Source organism: Lutra lutra, chromosome 4 (genome assembly GCF_902655055.1).
Source record: "Lutra lutra chromosome 4, mLutLut1.2, whole genome shotgun sequence".
Classification (NCBI taxonomy): domain Eukaryota; kingdom Metazoa; phylum Chordata; class Mammalia; order Carnivora; family Mustelidae; genus Lutra; species Lutra lutra.
In genome coordinates, this window is record NC_062281.1 from 69,596,260 (window position 1) to 69,617,634 (window position 21,375).

Sequence of the window (21,375 nt, forward strand, 5' to 3'; positions counted from 1 at the left end):
TTGGAAAAAAAAGTTTATGCCTATTAAATCATTTGATTCTGAGCATCTGTTGGTGTGCTAACGCTTTCCAAACACTGCTACACTATCTTAACAAGAAAGGTATTTGGGGATTGAAAAGGAAGTATTTCAGAACGGCGACTTGTATACAAGATGCATTTATTCTTACCTAAGATGGTGTCTACATTTTCAGGCAGAGGTTAGGATGTTTTATACAGCTTGAAATGTATGATTCTCAAAAATGTAGTAAAAGTGATTTCCACTGGAACTTCTTGATATGAATATACTTGGGGGGAGAAAAGGAAGAAGGTAGAAAAGAAAGGGAGACAGGGAGGAAAAGAAGAAGCAACAGCTACTAATTACTCCATGTGAAATGTCAATATTTTATAAAATATTCACTGACTCATGAAGTATGCATGGTCACTATTTCAAATATATTTGAGGTCAGGAGCGACTCAGTTATTTTTCTACTTCTACATAGACCTGTACGCCAGCAACATAGCTTTTGATGACAGTGGATTGCATTCTCTTTTACTGGTTTCGATGAGACACTTTGTATCTTTATGTGAACAAACTTTAACTCCCTAATTTAAATTCCATGTTAACAAGTTATTTTCTGTCCCTTCTGTATTGATATTTCCTCCTGTGGTATCCTTTACTATACAATAATCCAAGACCCTTTGGATGCATGTAAGAGTAAGTCTTTATATATCTCTGTTGCTTCACTCCTCTGATAACGTAGACAAGTATTTTAGCCTATGTTGGCCTCAATTGTTTATCTTTTAAGTGTGTTCCAGGTTCTTTGATGGGAACTTCTGGGAGCAGAGGACTTACAGATCTTGAGTAGTGTTGACTAATGGCGACATTAAAAAGAAAAGTCCATGTGTTCTAGAGAATGTTCCCACTGTGTAGGCTAAGACCTATCAGAGGCAATAGCAGGAAGCTTATCTTGTCCTGACAGGTGGTTAGCTTGCTTAATTGGTTGGGATACATGTGTCATCTTCTAGTTTATTTGTTTTTTTTTTAGCATAAGTTAGCAAAGACACTTTATATTTGCTTGGTGAAAGAAAATAATCCCAACATTATTAAAATACAAATATTATTTTGGTTTTCTTTGCAGAATTATTGGTGAACAAATCCAAAAAATTTGCATAAAATTCTGGGCAGTAACCTTCACATGGATACACAGTATTTTCGGGGTAGAAGATTCAGAGTTCTATGAAAATCAAGGTTGCTTTTCCCATGTATTCAAGTTATTTCAGTTGTATTTTATGAACCAGGTGATGCATACTGGGAAGTAAAGCAAATAAACTTAAAGGAATATGTGTTTGTATTCTGTACACAGTTATTACTTTTAAAAATTTAGTTGAAATTCACCAACTTCTTACTCTCAATATCTTGTTGAAAGAAAAGATCATTTTAAAATGATGGTATTGAAGCAGAAATGTTTAAATTTATTTGATCAGAAGAAATGGCAAGTTCCAGACCTACACTTTGGGTCCATTTAAGTCCGTAGCTAGAGTTAGAGATTTTCATGCTCGGAGCCCTCATAAATTTATGGCCCCTGTATCATCAACAAAGGAACAGTAACGATCCCAAGAGATTGTAGATCTACCTGGATAAAGGCAGCACCTTCAGCAATCTAGAAAAGGTGGACGTGTGTTCATTGTGACCTTGGTTACCAGCAGAGGCCAGTGTTGTTCATAACGAGAATTTAATCCTCTAGAAAATAATGTGCATTTTTTCTTTATATGAGATAGACAGTTTTATGCAGATTGAAACGAATTTTTATATGAATCAGTTACACAACAGGTGACCTCTGCATCTCATCATAGTTCACTTGTGAATAGTCTTCTATATTAGAAGAGTATGTACTCTTTGTACAAAGGGAAGATTTACAGGATTAAAAATTTACAGTGTACCCCCATGGTATGGGTGTATGTGTTTCCCTTTTTTCATGTCCCTAAAGACAGAGGTCTATGTAGTTATTCTAAGTACATTTCTTTATAAAGAAAGATATCTTGAGTTTTTAGTATTATAAGGAAAAAGATCACAAGGATGAAATGAATGCCACTTTTTTTTTAACTAGTAAGAAGTTTTTTTTTGTTGTTGTTGTTGTTGTTTTAAAGATTTTATTTATTTATTTGACAGAGAGAGATCACAAGTAGATGGAGAGGCAGGCAGAGAGAGAGAGAGGGAAGTAGGATCTCTGCCGAGCAGAGAACCCGATGCGGGACTCGATCCCAGGACCCTGAGATCATGACCTGAGCCGAAGGCAGCGGCTTAACCCACTGAGCCACCCAGGCGCCCAAATAGTAAGAAGTTTTTTAAGCAGGAAGAAGAAAAGAGATTTTTTTTTTTTAACAAAGATTTTGCATGTCAGCCTACATTGATTATAAAGTAAGGTTGAAAGGGAAGTTAGAATGCCATAGAAATGAGTGCTTTATTCCTGACCAGAAATGATTTCTCTTTTTTAGAGTGATTATAGAAGACAGAGTCCAATGGGGCATAGGTTTATCGTGGTGCGAATACTTGTGCATATATTATTGACATTTGTGGCTCAATCCTGTAGGCCTTGCATGTATCAAACTTCCTCTGACATCAATATACACTTAACGTCAGCAAAAGTTAAAATATGTAACATAGATTGGGCTTTTAAGTACCAAGCCTGTTTAAGTAATTCAAAGCAATCATGTGTTTTAAGAGTTTGTGAGGGATTTATGCTTTTTCCCCTTGGCTCTTGAAAATCTTTCTTTAAAACCATTCCAACCTTTTCTTTTAGATAAAGAAAAACACAACTTCCTATTTTTGTATATTTATGTACCTTATTCTTAGGACTCTGCTTATCATGACCTTACTATAATTTTATATCTCTCAATGTTTAATAAAGGTCTCTACAACAAAATTTAAATATAATTTTTAAAATAAGTTACTAACTACAGTTGGCTCAGATAAATGTCAGTGGGGGTCAAAATCTCAACAGGAAAAGTTGTTGTTTGAACGAAGTTTGAGAAACCCTGAGAGAAAAGTAAGAATTATTCTGTTTTCCCAGAAAGAAAAACCTGGGATGGAGGTAGGATTTAGAACTATAGATTTCCAAGACAGGAAAAGCAAAAGGAGAAAAGATGAATCCGAGAGAAGGTAAGATAAAAGAGAATGCAAGGAGAGGAAGCTCTCAAAATTGGAATTTTGACAAATGGCTAGCAAAGAATCTCACTGAGTACTACTTCTGACTTCCACGTTTACCTAGATAATGCATAACTTAAAAAGTATGGGTTCGATAAATGTCATCTCTTGCTATCACCAAAACAATCCTGACTCTCAGTGCCATTCCTGCAATGCGTACATTGTGTTCTTCATTTTCAGTTATTTGTGAACCAAGCTGGTTGCAAATTCAAGTCTACCTCATCGCACAGGTGTGCTCTTTCTGTGCATCACACATGAAAAAAAACAAACCTGCTTTAAGTAAGAAGAACGTAAGTTGAAGTAGATTGTAACTTCTGAACTGAATAACTCAGGCGAGTTGCAGGCACCTAATTTTTGTTCAATTACATATCCTCAAAATGAGAAAAGTCGCACACGTGGCGGTAGTGAGGGATATTGGAATAAAAGGAGGTGCTATAAAACCAAAACTCAGCAGAATTTGCACTACTCTCTTGCAAGGAGATCATCTATTATAAAATTTAGACTTAGAATAATAAGCCTGCAGTGATTCTCCCAACAAATTTCTATCAAAAATTTCTAAGCCCATTGTTTGTAATTAGTGAGGAGAAAGAAAGGGAAAGAAATGATCGGTTGGGAAAGATAAAGATCCTTGAATAACAAATGATGAGTATTAGATGTAGTCCATATTAAATATATTAATGACTGCAAAATCTTAAGGCAATTTTATGGACTCAAACATTGTTTCATGTGATCTTCACCAAAATCCTGGGGGGCTGGGGCATCCATTATTTTGCATGATTTTTACAGATGAGAAAAATATCAGAATGCTGAATAACTTGCATGGGGGTAAAGGGTTTTCTTGCCCACCCATGCTTCTCTCCTGGACATGTCTGAGAGCAGAATCCTTAGTCATTTTTCATTGTCTGAGCTGAGACGGGGGCAGGGATTCTTTGTATCCTGATTTCAGCAAAGCCAGCCATGATATGCACATGTATGAGATCAGATGACTTGAACAAGATGATCATACAGTTAACTGTATTTTTAATTTCTAGATGACACAGTGTGAATGACGATATTAACAACTATTTCATTATATGGCAGGCACTGTGCTACCTGCTTTACATATATTAGCTTATTTAGCCCTCAAGTATTATTATCTTCACTTAATTATTAGGTAACAAGATTCAGAAAGATTAGTTAACCAAGTCAAGTCATGAAGCTAGATTGTGGCAGAACCGGAAATTGATGGCCAGTCTAACTCAAAAGCTAACCCATAAATACTGTCATGTTAAGGAGCAAATGCTCCAGAACTACACCAGAGACCTTGACCACTATTTTACAAGGATATGGATCACTAATTCTCAGATACAATTGAGTTTGAGGGTAAGGATGGGGCTCGAGGTTCACATCAGAATCTTGTCGGTGTTTTTAAATAAAAATAAATTTTTCATTTTAGAATAGGTTTATATTTACAGAAAAATTATAATGATGATAGAGTTCCTATATCCCCCCTCCACACACACATACATAGTTATCATTAACATAGTCAATGTGGCTGTTTGTCACAATTGTGGGCATTATTTTGAAAAAGTTCATTCAATATTAAAAATAATTGTATATTTGAAAAATCATACAGGGGCAGCTGGATGGCTCAGTCAGTTAATCATCCAACTCTTGATTTCAGCTCAGATCATGATCTCAGAGTCTCGAGATCAAGCCCCACATCTGGCTCCACCCTCTGCCCCAACTCCTGCTGGCACCTGTGCATGCTCTCTCTCTCTTTCAAATGAATAAATTAATTTTTTAAAAAAGAAAAATCATGCATAATTTGGACAATAAATTGAATGAAATCCTCTCTTCCAATGGGTATATTCAGGAGGTGTAAATTCTTCGTTTAGAAACTACCTGGAGAAGGAGGGAGAGGTATCTTTCACAAGGGGTACACCAGAGATCAGACAGTGAGATTTTTCTAGGTAAGGAAGCATTGGTCCAAAAGTGAGAAAGACCAGCTGGACGTTTATCAGATTTTCAGTTCAGCACAGAGGTAAGAGGATTAGATGACACAATGATTACTGGACACAGGACTTGAGAGGGGAACAATGAGAAGGCAAAGAATTGGACTTAGGTTAAGCATCAATTGCCTAAGAATAAATAGGATGATGAAATGTGTGGCTTAGCAGAGAAGGGTTTAACAGTGGTTCTTATCCTTGATTACTTGTTGAGATCAACTCGGGAGCTTTAAAAACTACTCATACCTGGTCGCACCTCCAGAGGTTCTGATTTCATTGGTTTGGGGTGCAGGCTGATGGCTTTAAAAGCTCCCCCAGGTGATTCTAATGTGCAACCAAGGTTCAAAACCACTAATTTAAAGGTTGAGTTAATGCACTGGTTCTGATTCCTTTGATCTGGAATGGAGCATTTTTTTTTTAACCATTTCCGGTGATTCTAATGGGCAGCCAGGGCTGATAACCTCTGGAATATCAGAAAGCTTAAGACAAGTCAGTGGCGATATGATTTTAAAAATCTGTTGTCCTTTTGCTTCCAACGAAACATTAAAAGAAGTCTGATATGCAGGGTACCTCTCCACATTTCTAATTAAAATACCACATCCACTTCTGCTACCTTTTAAGAGGCAAGTTGGCTAATTGAATTCATCCAGGATGTCAAAAGACTGAAGGCCACATTGTCTCTGACATACAATTTTAAAATGTCGTGATAGGGATACCTGGGTGGCTCAGTGGGTTAAGCGGCTGCCTTTGGAGCCGGTCATGATCTCAGGGTCCTGGAATCGAACCCACATCAGGCTCCGCACTCAACGTCGAGTCTGCTTCTACCTCTGCCTCTGTGATCCCTCTCCCTCTGGGATTGTTTTCGCTCTCTCTAAAATAAATAAAATCTTTTAGGGGCGCCTGGGTGGCTCAGTGGGTTAAGCCGCTGCCTTCGGCTCAGGTCATGATCTCAGAGTCCTGGGATCGAGCCCCGCATCGGGCTCTCTGCTCAGCAGGGAGCCTGCTTCCTCCTCTCTCTCTGCCTGCCTCTCTGCCTGCTTGTGATCTCTCTGTCAAATAAATAAATAAAATCTTTAAAAAAAAATAAATAAATAAAATAAAAAAATAAAAAATAAAATAAATAAAATCTTTTAAAAATGTTAAAAATAAAAATGTCATGACAGTGGTCTTTAAATTTTTTTAAAGGACTGTCACGTGGAAGAGGGATTAAATTTTTTTTTTCCTTTTGCCTCTTTTCAAAACAGTAGAAATTAAAAGGAGGAAATTTCAGTTCAGTATGAAAAATAACTTTCTGCTAAACGTACATTCTGAATGCCATCTTTAGAGAGGTATCTACTAAGAAATTGCGCAGAATCCTCTCTGGGATCTTGTGGCTCATTCCTGTCTTTATGCACCTCCCAACTTTGAACTACCCAGATTACAGTGTCCACGAAGGCTAAGTCCATTTGCTGTGTTTTCTTTTTTTCACCAGTAGCAGTGGTCCAGTGCCCTGAACAGAGTAGGGTCTTAATAAACATTTTTTTAAAGATTTTTTTATTTATTTGACAGAGAGACAGCAAGAGAGGGAATTCAAGCAGGAGGAGTGGGAGAGGGAGAAGCAGGCTTGCCACTGAGTGGGGAGCCCAATGTGGGGCTTGATCCCAGGACCCTGGAACCATGACCTGAGCCAAAGGCAAACACTTAAGGACTGAGCCACCCAGGCACCCCAATAAACGTTTATTAAACATATGAATGTTGAATTTACTTTTCTAGAGGAAACCAAATGTTGTGTCTGCAATGCAGAGTGAAAGTAGACTTCTGTACCAATTCAGATTTACTCTTGATTTTATTTAAAACACAGCCGTTGAGTTAAGAACTAGTTATTTGCTTTAAGTTATCTGATTATTATAATTGATTTTTTTTAAAGATTTATTTATTTATTTATTTGAGAGAGAGAGCACACATGCAGGGGAAGGGGCAGAGAGAAAATCTCAAACAGAATCCCCACTGTGTGGGGACCCCCCCCAGCACAAGGTCAGTCCTACCACGCCGAGATCATGACATGACCCCAGCCAAAGCCAAGAGTCAGGTGCTCAACCCACTGAGCCACCCAGCATCCGTGATTATTATAATATCTAACTGATCTTCTCACCTGTCTTAAAGGCAGTTATGTAAAAATGCACCCACACACCTGGAGCCTCACTCCATTTCTTCACACCTTCTAGAGAGCTGCCGGCAGATCCTCTTCTCCCCACTCCTCATCCACCTTTGTAAGACCACCCAAGCGTTCAGCCCCAATGGACCGTGGCGTGGCCTGGCTGTCCATTTCGCTCCAGCCATCACTGCTATCCACTGATCACCATGGCTAATCAGATGGTACGACAGTCTGCACCAGTCATTAAGATGACCCAAATTAACAGCCTGGCCATGTCACAGTACATTCATTCCACATACACAGACATGGCCTAAGTGTGAGGCAGAAACTTGGATGTGCTTATTTGTGTTTGCGTTGTTACATGCATTATTGATTGTCATGAGCTGCTTCAATGCTTTAAATCTGCAAATGAGAATCATCTGTCAATTATTACAGCCAGAATGGAGATCTGAGGGCAAGAGAGAAAGAGTACATGCCTTTTCCTACCAGCATATCCTTTCGTTTGCAATTTTCCTTCACAGTTACGTGGTAAAACGTCTTAGCTCAACACATTCCCCAGCGTTTTGCTTAGAAGGGATACTTAATGAGAATATTTTTAGATCCGGAGGAGAAAAACAGATCCCTCCTAGCCAGGTGAAGGAGGTAGTTCAGGCCCTGAATTGTAAGTTCATCGTGGGAATGCTATAATCCGATTTTCTACTGTATACCAGTTAGTAAAGCTCAGCTCTTACTTAATAAAACACAGGCAGCCTTATCTTAATCGCAATCGCAATTGCTGGCACCTTGTGGTGCCTGGTGTAAATGATCCCCCAAATATTTGCATTCTCAATAGCCATTTCTCTACAATGCTTTAATAAGTAGAGGGTCCTATTACCTGCTAAATGTTAGTATAAATTAACAATCCATTATGCACAATAAGTTTTATAAAACATTTACAGATAGAGATCATGTTTAATTAAAATTAACTTGCATATGAAAGCCAAGTGCACTAATGATCACAATGACCTTTTATTACCTACAGTCCCTTGTTTTGGCTGGATGATTGACAGCTTGCTGTTTGGCTACCATGTTGAATTTCAGCTGACAAGACTTTTCATTTTAACTCAATTTGCCCGCCTATCACAAGCTGGTGGCAGGCCAGACCCAAGTCACCCAGCTTTGCCTCAGCAGCTTGCTCTACTTCTCATTAGTACGCATTTATTCAGTGGAAATTGGAAGACAAATGCTTGAAGGCATGTGAACTAAGTATAGCAAATTAGGTTTAAAGACTGAATATTTATAAGTATATGGAAAGTTTTTTTTTTTAATTCTAGAGCGAATTGAGAACTGAGTGCTAGCTTTGGTATAAAAGAAATGAAGATAGCAGGGGGAAGGAAGATTCTAAGAATAACAATACTATAAGATTTTTCTTTCCATTTTGGAAATATGTAAAATCTCTCTGACAACACCTTATCAACTACCAACCTGGCCTCTCTTTCGTGGAGTGCTTGCACAATGAAGTTTAACACCTCGTGTGTGAGAAGGGGGGGAAAAAATGAGGGTCATGTTCATTTGTTGCTTGGTTATCCCTTGGTATGTTTTAAATTGCCTTGTTTGTTCGGCACTAGCACAGAAACAGATGTTGCTCTACCGTGCAGGATAATTTACTGTACCTCCTGGTGCAGCATGGAAGTCCTCCCAGGGCCCAGCTGGTCTGTCAGTGGCACTGGCTGGTGTCTGCTCAACTATGACAACTACAAGGAGAGGCTGCAATTTTTTTTATTGTGCAGTTGTCATTCTTCTCAACATAGAGCTCTGCCCGCGTTCTTACTGGGGCTGATGGAAAAGCTGCTGGCTTTTGTGTCTGTTCTGTTGTAACGCAGAGCCACGGAAGCTCCCCTCTCCATTGTTGATAATAATGCAACTCATCACTTTTGTCATCTAATGATCATCGGCGGGATCGCTCAGAGCGAGAGCCAACCTCGCCTTGCACACATAACTGGTACTGGAAGGTAAAACAGATTTGTCATTTACGATCTGACCGCTAAGCCCCACTTTGTGCTCCATTATTGTGATTAACTTCTGCATAAGAGATGCTTGCCCAATTGTCATTTGTGATCCCGCAGTGGGCGCAAGCTGCCGTGCTTCCCCCGAGCCCAGCCGGCCAATCGGATGGGACTGTGTTGTTCGGACTGGTAAATGCCTGCCCTGTCACAGAGCCACCCCACAGTGATTTCGCTTTTGTCTCTCTTCTTCCCACACCCCTACTGGACTTGGGGGAACGGCGCCGCTACATATGTCAGCTACCGTTTCACACCACAAGCGAAAATGCTGCGGTCCCGCTGTTGACCCAACAGAGCCAGCAGTCGTACATGGGAAACCGACCCTCGCTTTGCACCACAGAGATGTTGGTCACCGGTGTCCTGCCAGCTGAGATCCGTCGTGTCAGTTGCCTTGTGGCTATCTGCAGTGGAGTCCATGTTCCAATACCGAAGTTCTTTTCTGGCCTCATCACCAACAAGCCGATTTGACTCTGCCTGATTATAATAACGAAGGCAGTCCAAAAGAATATGCACAGCCTCACTGTACGTCACATTGAATCACCACACCGGCCACACAGAGCGGACCGCAGCCTCATTTCTTTAGACAAACGCACGCTGAGGGGGAAATGTCCTGGGAGAAGGCACCCAAAGCTACTTGTGCAAGCTGGGCGTAGATTTACATTTTAGTGAAATAGCATTTATTTTTCTTCTTTGGCTGATGCAAGCCCTCACTGACCAGTGCCCTGCTCTACTCTAATAACTGAGCACGCTATGTTTCTGAGCTTTGCTGAACACTAAGAAATTGGGGTGTGTGTGTGTGTGTGTGTGTGTGTGTGTGAGAGAGAGAGAGATTCTAAATTGCAAGCCATAAACACAACCATTTGTTACCATGTGAAAGGGGGAAAACGCTCAATTTGGAGCTCTTTTTCACGTTGCTGATTAGAAAGAATCAAGCTTTATATTCTAGGACCCATTCAGGCTGGTGAAAACATAGTCAGTTTTGATTATGAAGGCAGAGATGCAGACCTAGACAGGAGCTACATGCTGATATGCATGCTATCAGAATGATTTATGCAAATTATGCATATTATTCCCAAAGGAATTCCTCCTCAAACTGCCAGGATAAATTGCCGGAAATTAGCCATAAAATCTGTCGTGCTAGGAGCAAAAGGTGAAGGCCACTGGGAAAGCAAGGACATTCAGCTTCTGGAATCTTCCAGGTTATGATGGTGGCTGTTATTTTCCCTGGATGCTGAGGAAGAGACGGTTTTCTTCCGAATCCCATGCAAGTCTTTTATCTTTGAAATTTTTCCAACAAAAGCTGACCCACATTTTATTTACAGCTAGCAAAAAAGAAATTGTTAAGCCACCGCAGAAAGCACTACTACAATTACTTTACTATTAACTGCCTAAGTGATTATTAAATGCTTGAGCCTGGCTTTAAAGACGTAGCTGTTCTGAAGGGTAGAGAAAAAACCCACCAGCAGTGTTCTTCGGCTGGGAGGTGGTTTTAATGTCCAATGGATATACCTATCACAGCATTTTTCTCTTGCCAACCTTTCCTTCCTACAAAAACCCTAGCGACTGACTTTCTGCCCAAGTACAGCACCGCAGGCTTCTGTCTGTGACAGGCCGTCCCAGCTGTCTCCCCCACCTCCTCCTTGCTATGATGATCCAAGACCACCATGACTCCCCCTTGGTGTTCAATGGATCTGATTAAGAAAGGGTTCCCTTTTCAATCAAAGCTATTGGTAATGAGCTTAATGGCAAATTGAGAGCACTGTTCCAGAGCAGTCATATTTTAATAAGCTGTTGCTTGTTTGTGTCCTTCAGAAAGCACCGTTCTCGAGGTTTTACGACTATGCTCATTTTCAAGCATCATTCGTTTTGTTCAAGAGGACTTGACTCTACATTCAGAGACGCAAGACTACTGTTTGCGGAAGGGGGACTTGGTAGCCATCTTTCCTCCAGCCATACATTATGACCCGGAGGTCTTTGAGGCTCCAGAGGTAAACAAGCATCAAGCGGTCGTGGCTCCTTCTTAAATAACTGTGAGAACATTCCTCTTCCTCACACTATCTTTCCATAGCTTCCTTTTGCCACCTTGTTCCAGGAGCAATTTGAGATGGATTGATGGCTTATGTTCTGCCTTCCAGTGGGAAAATTTTCCTACTTACTGAAGTGTTTCCTAAGGATCTTTTTCCTACTTACTGAAGTGTTTCCTAAGGATCTCTCTCCAAAGGTTTTGTGGTCTGTAGATAGAAATAGAATGATGAGACTGGATGCTGACTTCTTCAAATGAAAGGCATTGTACCTTGGCCATCATTAGCTTTAGGCCAAAAATAGGCTGTGCTTGGCAGAGAATTGTTGAAAACCGTGGAGGGCTAGCTATTGGTGGGTGGCTCAGAGAATAAATAAGGATGACTGTTTTGCTAAGTGTTTCTAGAATGGGGTTGACTGTCCCCAGATCAAATGCCATCATTGCTGTACTTAAGCCCATATACTTTTTCACCACTTACCACAGGTATATGCCCCTTTTTGATCAGTCAGAATGGCATTATGAACCCGAGATTGTAAAGCTGCTGCTCCCGGGTGAAGCTCTGAGGGTAATTGTGTCATCTCCTTGTATTTTTTTCTGAAGCTGGAGTTAATGAATATCAAAGACTGGAAATTAATCCACCCTGGCTCATCCCTTAATACCACTTCAGAGGTTCACCACCTGCATGCAAATTGAATGCAGTCATAGTCTGCCTGAGTGTCTCATGAAGTAGTGTTGTTGTTATAGTGGTTTTTGTATAGAAAACGCTATTTTTCAAAGGTAAACTACGTTGCTCTTTTTGAGCAGTTCATAGCAGGATCACTTTTAAAGCATTTCTAAGTCAGATGGTTTGCAGCCAGGCTAGATTAAAATAGTTTTGAATTTTGGAAATTAATAAGAAGAGGAGAGACTCCAAATGCAATGAGATAACTTACATCTATTGCACCAGCAAAGGCAAATTTTTTCAAGTGAGGGGGAAAGTATACATATGTTTCCTCTGTGTTTCAGAAGAAGAGACGTTATATGTAGGTGACAGCAAATCAGAAGTAGGGTATTAGTGAGTGCATGAAAATTCTGCAGACAACTGGCTTTGTCTCCACATTTGTAAATATAAAAAAAAAAAATTCCACACATACATATTCAATAAATGGGGCAGATAATAACTAATATTTGAAAAATATCTAAAATTTTAACTTTTATTTTTATCTATAATTTTTTAAATTTAACTTCTATTTATTATTTTCATTATGTGACTACTCCATTACTCATTAAGTTTACCATTCATATCATGATGGCAGAATCAACATTAAAGTTTAGCAATACATGTTATCAGTTATCAAGTTATCAGCACGATACATGTTTACCAAATTACCTCTATTTTTGCGGTACTGTTCTTTGGTCCCCAAAATTAACTAGGTAATTCTTTTTACCAATGTTGTCTTCCCTAAATTAGTTGTGGAATGGTGATCATTATCGGCACAGAAAAATATGGCATGGTTCAGAACCATTTTTATATGATTTGGCAAGGACTTACATAAACATTCATTCTATAAACATTTACTGAGTACCTACCACTATCAGGCAGATAGCTTTATTCCTGTGATTTTTATCAATGTAGAATGACAATAAGTAGATGCCATAGATGCTCATAGAATGGATGCCCATCTGAAGCCACCATCCCTTGACAGTAAAAAAGAGAAGGAAATCTTGGGAAATTCTGTCCTGGGCCATCTGTCCCTGAGAGCATTGACTCAGAAGCTCTTCAGAAGCTCATATTCCCCCACTGCCTATGTTTTGTGCCCTATAGATCTTGAATGGAAAGACCAGGCCTTAGATACAGAAAAAAGACAGCTCTGAGTCCAGAAATTTGAAGAAGACTAGATCCAGATGTAAGTATAGGCCTTCTTTGAAGACACAGAGACTGAAGAACCTTCACAGAACATAGGTTCTCCCAACCCAATGATGCATGATTTCAGGATGTTCAAGCCCAAGAGACTCTAGAATATGACATTACAAAAAGAGTCCATGGTCTTCCTTCACACAACTCTCTATTCCTAGAATTTTCCTTCTTGTCCACTCAAGAGGTTCCAGATTACTCCACAAGAATCACCCTTCATCACTCTTCTTTGGCAGTGTTCCTGATTCCCACTTCATTCCTCAGAGAATTGGCCATTGCCAACTCTGTGTCCTGTTGGACCTATGTTACACTGCAAAGCACCTGCTGCTTTCCAATTACTTGTTTGTTTGTCTGCGCTCCCATATGCTGAAAGCTCCAGAAGGGGTAAGACCACATCACTCACTGTCTTCTCTGCATTCTCAGTGCCCAGCACAGGAGGCTGTCCACAAGGCAAATAAATAAGGTGTTGCTGGAATGGATGAATGCTCTGAAAGTGAAAATACACTTCAATTAGAATTTTAAATTACCACCAATATTGCATATTCAAATATGTACTGGGCCTAACTAGAACAAATGGATGAAATGGCTTGTGTATAAATGTAGCAATACTATCAGGAATGGTAAAAACTATGGGGAAAGGAGAGCCCAGAGCTATCTAAGTAAGACCATTTGGTTACTTATGAATTAGCCTTCAGCTCTTAAAAGCATGTAGGCCTAGCATGGCTGAGTCATTTAAAAAAAAAAAAAAACTCAGAAAACAGATTTTGGGGTAAACTTCAGAATTTTTAAAGGTTTGGGAAAATAATGTTTAAAAACACAACAATGGCTGGAGCGCCTGGGTGGCTCAGTGGGTTAAAGCCTCTGCCTTCGGCTCAGGTCATGATCTCAGGGTCCTGGGATCGAGCCCTGCATCGGGCTCTCTGCTCAGCGGGAAGCCTGCTTCCTCCTCTCTCTGCCTGCCTCTCTGCCTACTTGTGATCTCTCTCTGTCAAATAAATAAATAAAATCTTTAAAAAAAAAAAAAAAAACACAACAATGGGCTAAGCAAAAAGTGTTTGGGGACCTAACTGGTTCTATAAGCTATCAACATGTAACTTCTGTGTAAAGAATTATTATTTTTCTGAATATCGGGTGCTTAGTATATTGTGATATTAACCACTTAGGTGGTTCTTGCCTACACGGGAAATAAATTGGCAGCTAAAATTGAAGACAATGAGAGCGTGCAGGAAACACCCTTCTCAGTTTTCCTTTCCCTCTTTTTTTTTTTTTTTTGGTCTAAATGCTATTCAAAAAAGCCTAGATAATTTAACTAGGAATAGATAGCTTTTGAAATTTTTCTGAAGCCTTCCTCAAATTTACATCTATTATTAGCCAGAATTCAAGCATCTGGCACTCAAATAATTGGTAAATAGTGATGATTTCCTTTCCGCCAAAATGCAGCATCCTGACCTGGAGCTATGGAGAGGAGCAAATCTATTGGTTGGTTTTTCTGTGACCAGACAAGTTAAGGTACAAAGGGAAGCCTGGAAACACCATGGAGCCATAGGGAAGAAACAGCAAACTTTTAAGGTGGTAACGCTTTAACACAGCCAAGTAGCCTTCTAAAGTAAGGACACAGGGAAACAAGAAAGTAATTACAAAGTCATTGGAGCGGAGCGCTCCCAAAAGCTCTGAAAGTGAAAGACCTTATTTGACCTCATGCAAGTCTGCCCTATCTAACTTCTCAGCCGTGTAGGGATTCTAAAATGATAAAATGAATTTGAAAGCCCTTGAATAAATTCTAAATCACTGTTAAAAACTGTTGTAGCAATATTATTCTGATTATTGTCACTGCTCTACAAATATGCTCATCATAACAAATGAGGAAATACTCTACTTTTTTGTCTGTACCTCAAATTGGAAGAGATAATGCCACCAGTCTACTTCAAGGAAACAAATATATACTGAGCATCTGTTATCCAGAAAGCATTTTGATAGGCATAATGGCGAGGGGGTGGTGGCACAGGAATTTAAAAGACCCTTGTCTTTAAGAGCTTAGAGTTTAGGGAATTGGTCTTATTACATGGCTGTGTTCTCAGAGCTAAGTGCTTTTTGTTGAGAGGGTTTCTGCCACACCAGTAAATTGGCCTTCATACTCATTCTGTTGGAACCATCAGTGTGCTGGTAAAACGGCCCTCTGAGAAGCCCTGATTTTGTCAATTTTTGTGGCTTAAATATCCCACGTGGCTGATTTCATGTGACTACTGTGAAAACTCTAAACGCAGAGTTGGGAGGAGATGGGCACGCTCTCTCGTGCTAGTACAAATGAATTGGAACTTAAGTCATGCAGATAGAAAGGAACCCTGTCATCTTGCTCCCAGGAGGGCTGATTGTGTACCCAAAGGCAAGAGCGCTGCCCCTTAGTCGTCCATTCAAAACACTGACAGTTCTTATTTTAAGAAGTCCGTATATTCTCGAATCTGGATTCCTACACCCCAAATGATAATTGAGTGAATCCAAACCCTGATTAAATTGTATGTCACCTACCTCAGCAAGACTACGTTTTAATGCCTTTTTAACTTCAATGTTTGTCATACAGGAAGTCTCGAAACAAATCTCTTAAACTGAACTAAAGACAATATTCGGAGCACACAAATTAGGGTGTTCAATCCTCCTCAGTCACTTGTACCAAAACTCTTTTCTATCCAGAAAATTGTATCATGTATCCAATCTTGATTTCTCATGCTAAATATTATACCATTCTCTATTTATGAACGCTGAATATTCATCCATGCTTCATTCTCTACATGTTTATTTACCCATTCAATATCTGTGTTTTCTCCAGAAGCCTGAAGATTGCTTTTAAAATATACTTTATTGTCATGTATTTATGCATTAATTCAACAAATGTATATGGAACCTCTACTATGTACATAGCACTATGTTGGGTGCTTTGAAAATACAGAGATAAATAAGACAATGTGACAACTCCAATCTCCTGGGATTTCTTGGCTCTGCCATCTCCTGTGGGTTTAGCTCCCTCTTCAACCTGGAGGCCATTGCTGTTGCAGGCACCAGACTCACAAATAACTAGGTCCAGAGGAGAAGGGATTAAGCATATGTTTGTTTGTTTTTCTTTCTTCACTAGAAAGGAACTTCTATCAGATGTCGTCACAGATGTTTCCTCTGTAGCAGTGAAGAAATTGGGTCACATACCCTATCCTCAATCAGTCAGAGGCCAGGGCAGTGTGATTACTGTGGTAGGTGCCTAGACAAACCTCAGCAGAAGAAAGATGTTCAGAAGTCAACCACAAGAATTATGAGAGGGGTGATGTGGAATTACAGTGTCATGCCCTTTCTTTCATGAATTCTCTATTCTCATCCACTTACTATTATGGCATTTAATTGACCATTTTTAGTTTTGAAGTGCTGAGCTGTGAGGGTGACTGCAAAGAGTTTATGTCAACATGATGAGTTCTGCATTTAAATTGTTCCAAATGAATGTATGCATCTTGAGATCCTAACACTTTATTCTAGTCACTATGACCCCAGAATCTTACAGGTGAGACTACCATATTCCTTATCTTTTTGGCAAAAACCAAACCATCTCCCTAGCCTCTGCCACAGGCCTGTCCTAATATTGGTTTCTGCTCTGGCTCTGCATGCCCTGACTATGGAAAACAAACTGAAAATAAATTTTGACTCAAAAAATATATTTATGCCCATGTGCCCTTTGAGCTTGATGGTAGTAACAAAAAGAAGTTGGCCTTTCCTCTTCTTGTTTCTTAATATAAACAACTAAGTAGGAATTTCTAAGACGTTTACTATAAGGAAATGGAATCAAAGCTGGTGGAAAACCAGAGGAGAGACATTGCTGAATGAGTAGAAATTTGAGGGAATTGACTGTGAACACTACCTGGAGGTCACAGGGTTGGGGGGCGTCATGCATTTATCCCACTGGCCTCTCAGAGAGCAGCACATTCACTTTCACGAAGAAGAACAAGGCAGCCATGAAATAAAGCAGTTGTTGGCTTATTTATGAAATCGGGACACTATGAAGTCATAACCCAAGTCAAGTTTTCATTTTGTACTTCCTGGCTTAAAGAGTGTGGCTATAGTGAGATCTTTTCCCAACAAATCATTTCATGAGTTAGTTAACGTGAACTGACTGGGCTATGTGAGGAGCTCCTGTCGAGTGTTCTCTCCTCAGATTAGCCAGTGAGAAGGAGGAAGGAGCAGTCCTACACTCAGGCAAGCAGGCTTGGCCCCCAGTCATGGAAAAGGTCATGAAGAGAGAGTACCATATTGTACTATATCTCCAGTAATACAGTGCATGTCAACAGAGTGTCCTTGTTCATTGCTACGGGGAGGCATGGATATTTTTAGTTTAGCACTAGTTAGATCCTATTCAGATACATCCCAGAACTGTCTGTGAGGAGGAAAATTACTTGTGTTCTAATGTGGATTAATTTGGCCTTAATGATTTCACCAACTTGCAAGTTGGACGGGAATGGAAACCACCCAAAGTGTGCCTTCCAAGCATGAATATTTATCAAAATAGGTGCCTAGGTAGAAGAAGACAAGACCAGTACCTTTAAAGGAAATTGTTTCAATGGCATTCACATTGAGTGGGAAAATTAGGTCATCTGTGACGGATTTGGAAGCTGTCCACCGATTGTAAGGTTTTCACTATAACATGAAATGCTTGCAGTCTGACCTGCTTCTTTGCCTCTGACTTCATGTAGTTCATATCAAACTTGTGTGCTGAGCAGATCTAATGCTAATGAACACCAAGTATAGGAAATACTTGGTCATTTTCATGCATGCCACGTGCATTAATTTAATCAATGGCTTAATTCACCATGGGCTGAAATAAGGTCACTCAGTTTCTTCACAGAAACTCAAGTGAGAGAAAATTAATGCCAGGCTAAACACCCTGGATAAACCAGTCCCATAATTTTATGTAACAAGTAATGTAACTTATTTATGAAAACATATTGGAAATACCTGCCACCCTAAAGTTAAAAGGAGTAGAAAAGGCATATTAGGCAGCTCCTGGGGCCCAAGACATTTGTATCCCATCGTAACAATGGTGGCAGTGCCCTTACCTTCTACCCAACATCCGTCCACCAAGTGGGACCATCTTAGGGAACAAAACTAAAGAGACTACCTCTTCACTTAGGAAACAGCATAAGAGAGAGGTGCGAATTAGGAAGAAGACTCATATAGGTGTATGCTTTTCATGATGATAAGGGAGAAGTCATTTCCTAGGAGCATTGGAGTTTTTTTGAAAGTTCATTCATAATTTGCACCTAGTCAAGTTTTACTCTCTGGCATTTGCAGAATTAAAAGGAGCCTTTTTAGATGGGCAGAGAGAACGGGCCACGTTGTGGACCTGACCTCAAACTATTTCATGTAAATTTTGCACTTTAACACTCCTTGTCTCTTCTCTGCAGGAGTTTAGATTCGATCGTTTTGTAGAAGACGGTAAAAAGAAAACTGCCTTTTTCAAAAGCGGGAAGAAGCTGAAGTATTACCTGCTGCCGTTTGGATTTGGGGCCAGCAAGTGTCCAGGCCGATTTTTGGCAATTGTTGAAGTAAAGCAGTTGTTGGTTATACTTTTAACTTACTTTGATTTAGAAATAATTGATGATAAACCTATGAAAGCAAACTATAGTCGACTTTTATTTGGCATTCAGCATCCGGCTTCTGATGTTTTATTCAGGTACAAAGTAAAATCTTAGAGAAGCAAAAAAGAAAGAAAAGAAATGTATCCGAACTCATCTAAATGTCCGTGGCTCATCTATTTGTTATGAATTTCTGCAAATATAATTGCTTTGTTTGTTTGTTTGTTTGTTTTTTAAAGAAAGTGCAATTTACATTTGATCGGCAATCAGTCCCGTTCGTACCTGGTCACAAAACCCATCATAAACTAAAATAGGATGTTGACATGAAAATAGACATCAAAATCAGCATAATGATAAAATAGCTTTTTTATGTTTTTCTACATATTGTGATGTTCTCTCGTCATGGTAAATGTACCACAATAAATTTGGCTCCGTGGGATTTTTTTTTTAAGTCACTTAGATTCTTCTCTAATACGTATAATCACACTTTATGTACTAGTGGAAATTTGTGCTGAAAATGGACACAGTCTAACAAATTCCAAATTCTCAGAGAAGAAGGAAATTAAATTTTCATGAGATAAACTGGATGAAAATGTTCCCTTCAAGTGTAATATCAATAATGTCTATACCGCCTGGGTACGTTTGCCTTAAATGAGTTTTGCAGTTTAAATGCTCCAACTTCACTTCAATATTTAATCATCCATAAGTGTTCTTTATTATTTTGTATACTAAGGCTCAATGCAACAAAATTTCTTGTTATGTAAGAGCACTCACGTTGAGTTAGATACTGAGAAGATTTAATGTATAAGAACACACAAAACCTATTATATATTCAACATTTGCCTGAGACCTTGGTATTTGGTTTGTTAAGAGCAAATGTTAAAATCATGACAGGATTGATGGTAGCACTTGGTTTTAGTGTAAACTCTGAGGATTATGCCAGTATTGCAGTGAACTCTTTCCTAAATGCTTCCATTTATATAAACTGAGAAATCAGATCGCAGTATTTGTTCTTGACACATCACCTTTCGGACTTGGAGTTGATCTGTATTCTTTGGAGTTGCACCATTATGGAATGCAGTATAATTTTAAATCCCACAGTGCAGCATTGTGTCCATAATTCAGAGCTTTCTAATTTCACCTTACCAGGTGATTATTTGGCATCTGACCTAAATGATGCCCCGTACTTAAACAGGAAAAGCAGGTAATAAAATTCAGTTAATTTGCATCGCGTGGATTGGAACTTCTACTATTTCAGTGTTGCACTACTGTTTTTAAAAAGGGGATTGATTTTTTTTATTAATTTTTTTATTTTTTCAGCATAACAGTATTCATTATTTTTGCACCACACCCAGTGCTCCATGCAATCCGTGCCCTCTACAATACCCACCACCTGGTGCCCCCAACCTCCCACCCCCCACCCCTTCAAAATTCTCAGATCGTTTTTCAGAGTCCATAGTCTCTCATGGTTCACCTCCCCTTCCAATTTCCCTCAACTCCCTTCTCCTCTCCATCTCCCCTTGTCCTCCATGCTATTTGTTATGCTCCACAAATAAGTGAAACCATATGATAATTGACTCTCTCCGCTTGACTTATTTCACTCAGCATAATCTCTTCCAGTCCCGTCCATGTTGCTACAAGACTTGGGTATTCATCCTTTCTTTTTTCTTTTCTTTTTTTTTTTTTACAGCTTTATAAACATATATTTTTATCCCCAGGGGTACAGGTCTGCGAATCGCCAGGTTTACACACTTCACAGCACTCACCATAGCACATACCCTCCCCAATATCCATAACCACACCCCCCTCTCCCAACCCCCTCCCCCCATCAACCCTCAGTTTGTTTTGTGAGATTGAGAGTCACTTATGGTTTGTCTCCCTCCCAATCCCATCTTGTTTCATTTACTCTTCTCCTACCCCCTCAACCCCCCATGTTGCATCTCCTCTCCCTCATATCAGGGAGATCATATGATAGTTGTCTTTCTCCGATTGACTTATTTCGCTAAGCATGATACCCTCTAGTTCCATCCACGTCGTCGCAAATGGCAAGATTTCATTTCTTTTGATGGCTGCATAGTATTCCATTGTGTATGTATACCACATCTTCTTTATCCATTCGTCTGTTGATGGACATCTAGGTTCTTTCCATAGTTTGGCTATTGTAGACATTGCTGCTATAAACATTCGGGTGCACGTGCCCCTTCGGTCTGTTCTGCTGAGGGACATCGCTCCAGGAGATTGATTTTTAAAGTAACATTATAAAATACTTACAATACTTACTAATCAATAGATGCTCTAGGATTTATAGTCTCCTTCTTGAAGTACATGCTCTAAACCTTTCTTAGGTTTCTTAGGTTTCTTAGGGGCTCTGCTAGCTAAGCTCTGCTCTGGTTGATTGGAGATGTCTTTATTTTTGCCTTCGTTCTTGACAGATGATTTTGCTGTGTGCACAAATCTATTTCCTCCAGCCCTCTGAAGATACTGCATGTTCTTATGGCTTCCATCATT

General features: G+C 39.5%; 1 protein-coding gene across 1 annotated transcript in view; it reads left to right on the forward strand.

Annotated features, from left to right (window-relative positions):
• The window catches only part of LOC125098786 (cytochrome P450 7B1), a 173,852-nt gene extending 154,761 nt beyond the window's left edge, over positions 1-19,091 (forward strand). The window contains exons 5-6 of the mRNA XM_047727898.1: positions 11,160-11,335; positions 18,697-19,091. Coding sequence (XP_047583854.1) covers positions 11,160-11,335; positions 18,697-18,984 — 464 coding nt within the window. The 3' untranslated portion in view covers positions 18,985-19,091. The remainder of the gene's footprint in view (positions 1-11,159; positions 11,336-18,696) is intronic.
• The last annotated feature ends 2,284 nt before the right edge of the window (positions 19,092-21,375 follow it).